We start from the raw sequence: 12,234 nt of genomic DNA, 5'->3' as shown, positions 1-12,234 counted from the left end.
TAATTATTGAAAATGAATGAAAAGTCAACCCTCTAAGTATTCCTGTTTCTGGTAGCATTCTTTTAGTAAATATTATAAGTACTAATAATTCTCCATCTAGGCCAAAAAAAGTAGGTCTCTACATAACAGTTCAATAATGCTTTTTTGAATTGAGTTAAAAACCCCCAAAGACATCGTGACATAGACACAAATTATATATACATGTGTGTGTATATATGTAAGTGTGTATATGTGTGTGTATATATATGGATATATGTTTATATATATAGTTACTGGTGTCTTAAAAATTGAGCAAATAGTTATTTCTTAAAGCACTAAGTGTCCTTCATATAGTGAAGAATGCTAAGATAGTAGAACTCAGAGAAGTGAGGATAAAGTTGCCACCCATCATTACAGCTTTTCTTTTCTTGGGTTTATGATGTTATAGCCATTACTATGAGGAGTTGGCCATTTCTTCTGCCTTTTGTCCTTAAAAGGACAAATTCTACAATATCTACAGGATTTGTTACTGGAAGAAAGGCAAAATTTTCTCTTTTATACCATATTAATCTCTTTGAAGAGGTAATCATCTCTGTGGTTAATGTCAAAACAGTGACTTTATTTTCTGAGAGTGAGAGGAGAATGAAAACCTTGTATAGCTTGATTACAGATACCTCCTTATTAATAATAGCCAATTTAGAAAAAGAAGTCATTACCCAAAAAATATTTAGTGCCCTGGATTATGAAGGAGGTTTTAAAGCTTTATATTGATAATTGATACACTTCAGTCAAAGTAGATATAGGGCCATATTTGAAGATGTTTGACTTAAGAGGAAATTTTTATATATATTTCAATATTAATTCCTTGAGAACTAGCTTTTGCACATGCAGGCATGAATGTATTTTCATTGGTCATTCTTAAAAACCACACATACATACACAGCTGCATTTATTTTTTAATGATTATGCATTCGTACGACTGGATGTAGTGTGTTTATTTCAAAGTGTATGCATTTCAATAAAAGCAGGTGCAGAGTGAGGGTATGGTGTGAGTGTGGAGTATGAAAATACACACGCTAATGCATATGTATAGACAAGGAGCTCTGCAGAGTTAAATCGCACATCACACATTTGTGTGCACCTAGTACAATGTGCAATTCCAACTCTGACTTTTAAAAAATTAATGTAAAATATGTACATACAAATACAAAGTTATATGATAGGGTCAGATAAAGACACTGTTCCTTAAAAACAGCATTAAGACCTTAATATGATAGATAACACTTTTATGAATTGAGGATTATTTTAGTCATTGACAGCTCTGTATAACTTTAAAATCCTGGGTCTTATGTTTTAACTCTTGAGAATTTTCTCATCATCTTAATAGGGTTCCCTATATTAACACATTACCCTCTCTTAAGACTTTCACACATGGCTATTTTTTTAAGCCTACCTTTTCTGAAAATTTATGGTAAACTTATATAATTACTTGTTTTAAGGAATTTTTCCCCTTCTGAATTGATGGGCATATGTTCTTTAATTGCTGTTGAAGGTATCAGCTTTTCGCATATGTCATTCATTCAGTTATGTCTATTTGATGTCTTTTTAATGGAAACCTATGGCTAAAAGTAATTGCCAAAGCGTCTAGATTTATACTTTTCAATTCACTTCTCTATCTTATTGCTATTTAATGGTTCTGACACATGCGAATACATTCTTTAATATCCTTTGATTTTTTTAAAATAATAAAATCCAGAGTTTAACTCTGATCCCACTCTGTGGCTTTTTCCCCCTTTTTCTTCCCCCCCTCTTGTCTTTGACACACTTTATTTTCCAGTAAAATAAACAATGAAGATGGATTATTCAAAACTGATAACAGTAATGGACCATCATGTAATGTTTTATTAAATTTGAGTTCTGTAAATTATGTGGTGGAGAGAAATTTGCCTGCTTTAGTATAACAGAAATTGCTACTGTGTTTCTATAATTCTTCACAGTGTAATTTAAGAAAAGTCCACTATCCATATCACTATTGAATAAAAGGTAAAAAGGTGCTGTTACCCGAACGTGACAGTTCTCTGGTTAGTCTGCCAAAGGACAGAGATAAATGTATCTACTAAAACTTACTTGGCATGAGTCCATGGTAGTAGGTGGAGTTTGAAAATAGTCTTTTACCTGGACATGTGATTAAAAATTCACCAAACAACAGAGGCAGGTAGCCTTGAAGAATATTCTATGTATTTTCTTTTTAGGAGGGAGGTTTCATCAAATCATATTTTCTTTCTGAGAGCTTTGAAGTTCCATGAAGCTGATAAAATCTATTTGAATCAGTGATTATGTTCAAAGAGGAGACAAACGGGAGGCCAGACAGGCTTTTTGTTCCGATTGGCAGTCTCTTTCGCTTATCTGCTGTTTTAAAGAATTCATAATTAGCTTTTGGAAATACTGATAATATTTATTGGAGGTTTTTTCTTTCTTTTACAACTACTAATGAATTTTACTTGTAATAACTTGTAAACTGTTTTGGAATGTAAAACAGGTTTAGGAATTCAGCAGTAAATTCATTCTTTAGTTGAAAAAATTAGAACTCTGACTTAACCACTATGTAATGACAATGCAAAATAATTTTATGTTTTCATAGATACAGCTCACATCTAATTATTGGTAAGATGTGAAGTCCCAATGAAAGGCAGCTTCTGATTTTCAATAAAATTAATATTTACGAGGTGCTGGTAATGGCCTACATAACATACAAGTTCTCAGGTTCTTTTCAGACATAAGAATGACTAATGATTTTGTTTAATTTACTTCAACAAATTTATTGAGCGCCAGTGATTCTTGATACTGATGACATATTTTAGTTTTGATGTTTCAGCATATTCTGTGACATAGTAAGTAAGGTACATGATGGCCTTGGCATACTATTTTTTAGCATGAAAAATTTTTGGTAGGAGGTCGCTCTTACTGTCCACTATGTGGGGCATTAATACAAATGACCTTGGCAAGTCTATACTATATATTCAATTAGAGGAAGTGGGAACTGGTGGCCACATATATCTTGAATTCAGCATATAAATATGAACGCAGCTATTCAAGTGACAACAACCAGAACAGGACCAAAACATGCATTCCCATATCTGGGATCTGATAGCAGTCATTTTGCATCCAAAATTATTCTAAAGTGACTTTTCTTTTTTAAGTAATTATCACTAATCAAAATGTTTTCTGACAATATTTTCAAGCATTTCCACCAGGGGGCACTCCCCTCATTGAAAGCTCTGGGCCAAAAAAAAAAAAAACCAAAAAAACCCCAAAGGTTTCTGAAACACCTGAGACTGTCTACACTGGCTGCTTTAAAGCTCCTTGAGTGTTTCAGGGCTTGAAACATCACTTTACACCATCATCATATTTCGTACAAACAAAAAACTTTGTTCCAGTAGAATAATTAAGTGGAAGTAAAATGTTTTGCCCCTGAAAACACGTGTATGCTCAAATAGGAAGTCACACCAACATCAAAATATAGGTAGAGATCTTTTAAAATTTTCTCCCAGGTAACATACTATCTTCCAGTCTCAGCCATATGGAAATGACTTAGTCTTATGTTAGCAAGACTTGAGAAAGAATATTATTTTGTATGTTTTCCTGTATTTGACTTTCTCACTATAGATTTCTGCTGCCTCAGGAAATATTTTTGATGGAAATATGTGATATAGTACTTGTTTTTTGGGATATTTATGTATCTAATTTCAAGCTTCCCAAATAACATCCTAAATATTTATAACTATCTTTTTGCCCTAATCTAATTTTTAAAATTATTACACAATTAGGAAAAACATCCCACAAAATGCCACAGAACTTTTCACCGTAGGCCCAACATGAGTGCCAATAACTACCGCTAGAATTTACTTATAAACACATCTTATTCTTAAGTTTCTATCACCTATTTATGATTGTTTTCTCCATTGTGGTCTTTATACACATGATTAGTCCATTTAGTAAATATTTATCAGACATTTACATGAGAGGCATTGTGCTGGGATGATGAAAGCGAATATTAGATTATTATGCTCAAGGAATTTGTAGCATATTGTGTTTATACTGTGTATGTTTGCCTGTATCCATATCTGTGTAGTTGAGAATATATTGCTATATCAAGTACATTTGTTAAGACATAACATTTGGTGGACAGGAGTAAAGAGCAAGGGTTATTTCATTACACCTGTTTTCAAACTTTTTTTTTTGAGACCTGAATGTTTTACTTTCAATATGACATATCAGAAACACAGTCAAACTAATTAGTTGGCCTTGTGCAAATTAAATAGCTGGATGATTGACTGCCTGTTTGACTGAATTTTAGTTAAATTAACTAGATGTTTTGCTCTTGTGTAGACACAGTTACAGCATTACTCATTAGTATCCTAAGTAAAAGGACATGTGCCCTTCATTCTTCAGTCACATTTCTTAGGGTAAAACCGAAAGTTCAGGTCCAATTTCCAGGCTTTAGCTGTAAGAGACTTAAGTGAGGGACAACTTTAAAATGGACTCTGAAGCCCTCTGCACCTGTTTAAAGTTCTTTTTAAATACCAGCTTATAAATCATTTTAAGAAGTATCAGTACTTTTGTATTGTCTGCACCCAACTGTTACATTTAGGCAATGTGGTACATTATCTCTAAATCTGGGAACAAAACCAGGTTTGTACTTCTAATAAACCATGAAAAAAACAAATGTTTTAACCTTGGGGTTTCATTGTTTTGACATGACACGTTACCTTCTTTCCCCCAATATACCTTTAACCATTTCTGCAGAATCTTGGAAAGCAGATTTGCAACTTCTATAGAAATCTTGACAAAATTTTATTCTGAAGCTGATACTCTGCTAAGTGAAGAAACCAAATATGTCTTACTATTCCAAGCATTATTTCATGTACAAGATTAAAGAGAGAAGGGTTGCTTAGCCCTTATGAAATGAACAAAAAATTTTTCCAATACTTTTGTTTCATATTGTCCCATCAATGCAATGGGGAGAACCACCCATTTTTAAAAGAGTTCTTCCAAAAGTTAAAAAAAATAGTTGAAAATTGATGTTCTGTTATTTAGGGGTAAAGACATCTTAAGAGTTTTCTAATGGTTTATAAATTTCTTCTATCACTAATAGCAATTTTTATTCCCCAAGAAATTTGATAATTACAGAATTTGATACTCTCTTCCTTGGCATGCTATGATGGATTTTCACAATGTTGAAAAGTGGTTAATATATTTCAATTCTTATATATGGTTTTTAAAGTTCAAAATATAAACCTGTTACCCAGTGGTATAATATAGCAAGATAGTATTTAGAATCATTTGTGATAGTCAGTGAGGTTCTCTGTAAATGGTAAATTGAAAGGGTCATCTAGTGTCATGTACTTTGATAAGTTGGAGTTTAAGGAATAATTTTAAACATTGCCTGTGAAAATACAGCATAAACCTTAGGTGATGCTTTAGTAATAACCTTTGTTGTAATATGTTAAAATTCATTTTCTGGTATTTTCTTGGAAAGTTCTACTTCTCTAGGAATGGCTTTGTATCTTTACATATTAGGCTGTAGGCATTAGACTGCCTTTGTCTAGGCAGCTTGAGAACTATACAGTTCAATGCTGTTGCATTATAAGGATTTCATTTATTCTTAACTTCCCTGGATCGTCTCTCTGTGAAAGATTTCATGGCAAGTTAAGCTACTCAAAGGCAGGAGACCAATTAGGCAGTTTCAGTTTATGTTATATGTAAAGCAGATGCTTAATAAAATTAAGAATACAATTGAGGCTCTCTTCTCTACCACTTCAATTGTAACTAATATATTCCTATGCAGAATTAATGCCTCTGACTGTTCATTTTCTAAACAGAGTGGAGAAGAAAAGGGAAGGATCACTGCTGGCCAGGCAGAGCACGGGAGCAGGCTCACCCTGTGCCTTTCATTTCTTGCAGGGCTTGCTTTCAGAAATCCTCCGAAAGGAAGAGGACCCCAAGACTGCATCCCAGTCTTTGCTGGTAAACCTTCGGGCTATGCAGAATTTCTTGCAGTTACCGGAAGCTGAAAGAGACCGAATATACCAGGACGAAAGGGAAAGGAGCTTGAATGCTGCCTCAGCCATGGGTCCCGCCCCCCTGATAAGCACACCACCCAGCCGCCCTCCCCAGGTGCAGTCTCCTTTGCCTCCTTGCCCTTCTTTGTTTAGCACTTTTTTTTAATGCTTGAGGAAGAATCTCAATAAGAAATTCGATAGATAGATAGATAGATAGATAGATAGATAGATGATTGATTGATTTAGATGTTTTTAAATTCGTATAGTTGCTTGAGGAGAATTTGTTCCCAAATCATTAATTCTCATATAAAAACAATAAGCTGCTAATTAGAAGGAAGAAAATTGCTTTGTGTTCCTTCATTCTTTGGGTTATTTGGGGGTGAAAGTAGTCTTTAAATGGGATATTTGTCTCTACTGTTGTTATTAAGTAAAGAAGTATTTTAAACTCAATAGAAAAAGAATAAAGTCAGTTTTTTCCCAACTAGTTTTAGAATCGCCATTTGAATAGTAAATAAAAATAAATAATTTCATTTGTATTTATACTTTCCAATACGAACTGCAGCTGGTACCAATTACACACCATCTCATTTGTAATCTTTCATAATTAAGTTTAATAAAATCCTTGAAGGCAGCTTTAAATGGGGCTGATAAGGAATTCTATCCATATTCCCAAAATATGGGCATGTTTTACTCTTTTTAAATCTTTAATGGAGTATACAGCAGAAAGAAAGTTGCTCCAGGTACTTTGGGATTGTGAATCTTATTGTTTTTAAACTTAGTTAAAAGTTAACCTCATAACTTATAGAAATACATAATCAGTAAAATCAAATTGTAAACAAAAAATTACAAATCCCCTTGAGATAAAAATTTGCTAGTTACGTGTATAGACTCAAAATCACAAAGCAATTTTTTTTTTTTTTTTTTTTTTTGTGTTTTTTTTTTTTTTTTTTTTTTTTTGAGACGGGGTCTCGCTCTGTTATCCAGGCTGGAGTGCATTGGCGTGATCTTCACTCACTGCAAGCTCTGCCTCCTGGGTTCACGCCATTCTCCTGCCTCAGACTCCCAAGTAGCTGAGACCACAAGCACCTACCACGACGCCCAGCTAATTTTTTTGTATTTTTAGTAGAGACAGGGTTTCACCGTGTTAGTCAGGATGGTCTCAATCTCCTGACCTCATGATCCACCCACCTCGGCCTCCCAAAGTGCTGGGATTACAGGTGTAAGTCACCGTGCCTGGCTGCAAATGTATTTTCTTACATGTTTAACTTGTGACATTTACAGCTCTTAAAAGTAAGGTCAGCTAAAATTGGATAAAAATTGAATGGGGAAGAATAAGTCAAAATATTCCTATGACAATGTCATAGTGAAATTGTATCTTGATGTTACTTTATTCTCATTAATAGTAGAAAGTAGGCATACATTTTCATGTATAGAAATCTAGAAAAAGCTCATTCAGCACTAAAGACTGAAAGTACTACAGATACTCCATAAATAAAACATAAATATTTAGCCACTTGTTGAGTGGCTAAATAATAAACTGCTTATCATAAGATTCTGAAACAATTGTTTTTTAGAAATGTCACAAAATCCATTTTCGCTATTTTATTTAATGAAAATCAATGTGGTCTTGATGTCTATAGGAACAGACTATAAGGAAATCATTGCTATAATTGTGAATAAAAAAGCCATGCTTCTTTAGGAGAAAAGCATGGCATCTATATACATATGTACACACCCACCTGCCCACACACACAGTTACTGAATTTGATCTCTAAATGCTTCTATAAAATATTTCCTAAGATAAAGAATGAGGAACTCGTTATATATAAAAAATACGACTTCTAAGAATAAAGAGAAAAGATAAACTATGACTTCTAGAAATGATTAAAGAGAAAAAATGTACGAAACGAAATAATTTGGTTTGATACTTTTTCTGTAGTGTTTAGTGTTAATACACACACTTTTATTAGTTAACTTTGCTCCTAAAGTCATCACTGACAGGACTCTGAGCAGAGAATTACTTTACTTGTCACTTAATCTGCAATACTAATAAAAGAATGGCTTACTTAAGACCAATATGAACTTCAACATTGAACTGCTTTAAAAAAAAAAAAAAAGTCTAGCCAGATACTTGATTTTGTGGTTCCTTAATACAGCTTTTGTTTCTTAATTTTTCTAGGACTCTTATGATTTTACTTATTTTCCAAATGTGATTTTGGTATCCTTATTCAAGTTTTTTCTTGAGCTAAAGTTATACCAATTCTTATTAAGTGATATTTCTTTTATTATGCTGTTAAATTACTATAGGATAACTTTCCTATATGTATGTTTAAAGGCTTTATCTGCTGATAAGTTGGGATAGACTATATGTTTAATTTATTTTTGCCTGAATTATTGGTTAACTGGTTGAGCCACCCTTAGCTGTATTTGTTTGTTCTAAAGAGGAGTTGAGACCAAGCCCATAGCTAGGGTATTCAGCCAATGATGAAAATATACAGTATATACATACTGTAGATGCTTAGTGAAACTCTTTCAAATAAAACATTTCTATTAATGCAGCATTACTGACCATCTAACCAAACTCCAAAATGATTAACTGACATGTGTATGGGTGTGTGTAATTTTATTTTGTTGCTACAATATAAATCTTTAAATTATTAATATTATTATAATGGAGATCACTACCAGTTTGTTCACATTCTTCCGTTTAACCATGATTCAGGGAATTAAATTTTAAGAAATTCTTAAGGTATTAAAGGTATTATCAATGCAAAATTAGTACTTTAGATTTGGAAAAACACGTTATAGAGCACTTGAATTAGTACTGTCTTGTAGCAGCAGTCGACATAATGAAATAATGCTTAAACTGGAACCTGTTATGCATATTTAAAATGATTTAAAATAAAGGATAAAATGGAGAAAACCACAGATAAACAGACGGCAAAATTTTGTCTTTTTAAATTTTACATTTTGCCAAAGAGGAGTCCATGTGAAATCAGTATACATTTCATTTCCCCCAAAATGAAGAGATTTGAAACATATTTTGAGACAAATCTTGGGTTTGGGTTGCACCTGAAACCTGATTTCTTTCTAAAGAACCACATGTTAAAAGCAGAGGCCCTCAGTGGTTCACAGAAGACCCAGCCCCCATTAAGGCCTGGGAAACTGGATTCTCTTCCAGCTCCTTATAGAGTGTAAAACATACAGAAGATGATTTTGGAGTGCCCTTAGGGCATACCATAAGAAGGACCTAAACTATTGAGGGACTTGAATTCTAAGTCATCTTCAAGAAAGGACTTCCCTGGCTAGTCAGGCCCCACCTGGGGACACCTAGCCTCAGGAAACACCAGAGCTCCTTGGTGGCCTGGTCCAGGTGAGATGCCTCCCTGCAGAGGTATCCCTTGTGCTCCAGGAGGGGCAGTTATGCCCTGTGCTTCATCCTCGGCCTGGGCTATAGGCTCTGGGCCAGACCTGGTTTCTGCAAGCATATTTTCGCAACTTACATGCTCTAATTCAACAAATAAGAATATCTTGCACCTGATAATGATTCACACCCTAACTTGATAAAAGCCATTCTGAAAGCAACTGAATACATCAGTTCATTGAATCTTCATACCAACCTTTTGCTAGAAGAAAAATGAGAAAACCAAGTTTAAGGTTTAGTCAGTTTTCAAATCCTCTTCTAAGTCTCTTGCTCCTTCCTCTACTTCAACCCACGTCCTCAGAATACAGGCAAACTTATTTTAGAAAGGGAAAAGTGAAACTTGGAGATCTTTTTGTTTGTCATAGAGGATGGGAGGTTTTATTGTTAGAATGGGAAGAGGAGCATGTGCGAAAGCATTGTCCTAATAAAATAACTTGTTTCACAAATTATCTACTTGGGAAGACGAGGCAGTGGCATTTCTGGGATTGTGGGGAAAATGGCCTGTTTTAAATTTTGGTCTTATGAAAATATCTGGGAGAACCCAGTCCTCCCAAGTTCCTTGGTCTTAAGGTTTCTTTTCAGTATAAGCTTTGCACATTTTCCTGAGTTTATTACAGGAATTTTATCAACAATGATAATTCATAATTATTATCTGAGAATTATATATTTTACAGAATTTTAAGTGATAATTTCTACCGTAGGAGTATTTTTTTTTTTAAGTTTTGTTTGTACATTTTACTATGTGTGACTTTTGGAGTTAAATTAATTTAGCAGTTTGTTTCCATGAAGGCTGTTTGAAAGCATATAATTATCGAGTTACAACTTTTACATGAATTACACAAGTCTTCTTTTCTTCATTTTTTACATCTCTTTATGTAATTCTTTAGTTTCTACTAAAGGTGTGCTGTTTTATAGCAATGCTTTAGAAAATTTATGAAGTTAATATAAAGAGTATATAATTAATCTGGTAGTTGCACTGTTCTCTTTACAAGAAATCCCTCTATGATATAATGAAACGTAGGTTCATCTTGATCTCAGGTTAAGTTACAGGCAGGAACTTATGTAGTTAGAAAATGCATTCCATTAATTGTCATCTTTTAAAAGCTGGGAGACTTTTAAAGTCTCGATTTGGAAAGTAATACTGTTCCTGGAAAGAAACAAATATCTAAAAGTGTTAAATCATGGTGCTAAAGACAGTGTTAATAAAGTTTGAGAGTGGGAAATATTTTCCATCACTAATAAGCATCCATAAAATAGGATATTTCTTATTTTCATTAGTAAGAAAACATAATTATACCCTGAAAATAAATTCAGATTGGATGTTAATATTAAAATCAATAGCTATTAAAAAATTAGACATTAATGAGCTAAATTTATCAAAGGACCACCAAAAGCAAGTCCAGCCTGCTCTAAAATTAAGAATTTTTTCAAGTAAAGAAGGCGCATGTAATGTCTAAATAACTTACTCTAAATAACTTTGTGGTTTCTAGTTAAGTTAAGTGTAGATCTCAGCATCGCCCTACCAACAAATTGTTTAACATGTTTGATTTAACGGAATTTTCTCAATTTTAAGATGGGACAATCATAATACCTCCTCCGGGCTGCTAGGCAGGTTAAGAAGTTAACATACGTTAACACAACGTCCAGCACATAATAAACAACTAATAAATGTCAGTGTTTATTATCACCATTATTAAAACTACATATAACTTTAATTTTGTTTGTGTAAAAGCAGTGTGCTTGCAGGCAATTCCTCATCTATCAGAGTAGGATGTTCACCAATCAAGGCCAAAGTAGAGTTCATTTTCTGTAATCTAAAAGCGTGATTTGATGCATTTAGCAATCCATGAAGAAGCAAAATAGAGTTTTCATGGAAAATTTGTGTCCTGCCACACAATTTTAGTTAAATAAAAAGCAGACCCTAGTGCTACACCCTATCCCCACATGGGAGGGTAAATAGTAGAAGCTCCAATTCTTAACGACTTCCCCGGCGCCGCCTTAATAATGGAGTAGTACACCCTACCTTGATAAAAGCTATTCTGAAAGCAACTGCATTTATTTTACCTCCTGTGCTATTTGCGGAGAAGAGCTGAACAGTAGTTTGTTTTGCCTGGAATGAACTACTTTATGAATTTTAATGTGTGATATAATATTAAAAGCTAAACCAGGATTAAAGAAGATTTTTTTTGTACTGAGCTAAAATAGTACTTAGTAGAGTGAGGTATAAAAGATTTTGTTTCCATTTTACCTGGGGAAAATTCAGCTTTCATATTTCTGAAAAGCTGTCCAAGTCAGTTTCCCTTAAGCAATAGCTTGTGTTTAGGAAAAAAATGTGATTCTAGAATTCTAATAGCTTATCTATGATAAAATGCCTATCTGGGCCAACTAGATGGTAAAGAAGAGCTTTCCTAAATATTTTAAAGTGAGTAATACAGAGATACTTTCTAATTTTGTAATCATTAAAGTTTTACCCTCACATTCATTTAAAAAAAAAAATTTCTTGTATATTTCTTTTTCACTTTTGATTGTGTTGGCTGCTAGGAAATGATTTTTTTAAAATAATTTAGAATTGGTGCTTGATTATAATTGCTTTATAGTAAAAAAAAATAACCAAAGAAGTTTTTAGAAACAAAGTCACAGGGTTGAAACAAATGATTATAACACACCTCAAAGATAAATTCTTAAAACATCATTTTTACAAAATAATGAAAATTATTGTAAAAACAGATCGAAAGACCAACTTTCCAAAGTCTGTTCTTTTAACTATTG

General features: G+C 33.3%; 1 protein-coding gene across 4 annotated transcripts in view; it reads left to right on the top strand.

The window, feature by feature from the left end:
* SATB1 (SATB homeobox 1) overlaps positions 1-12,234 on the top strand; it is a 101,380-nt gene that overhangs the window by 56,908 nt on the left and 32,238 nt on the right. For all 4 annotated transcript variants that reach the window (XM_017875890.1, XM_017875893.1, XM_017875891.1 and 1 more), the window contains one exon: positions 5,944-6,156. In XM_017875890.1, the coding sequence (XP_017731379.1) occupies positions 5,944-6,156 (213 nt within the window). The remainder of the gene's footprint in view (positions 1-5,943; positions 6,157-12,234) is intronic.

The sequence above is a fragment of the Rhinopithecus bieti genome, unplaced genomic scaffold (genome assembly GCF_001698545.2).
Source record: "Rhinopithecus bieti isolate Rb0 unplaced genomic scaffold, ASM169854v2 scaffold_8220, whole genome shotgun sequence".
NCBI classification, from domain to species: domain Eukaryota; kingdom Metazoa; phylum Chordata; class Mammalia; order Primates; family Cercopithecidae; genus Rhinopithecus; species Rhinopithecus bieti.
The sequence above is the reverse complement of the archived record's forward strand: the minus strand, read 5'-3'. Positions and strand labels throughout refer to the sequence as shown.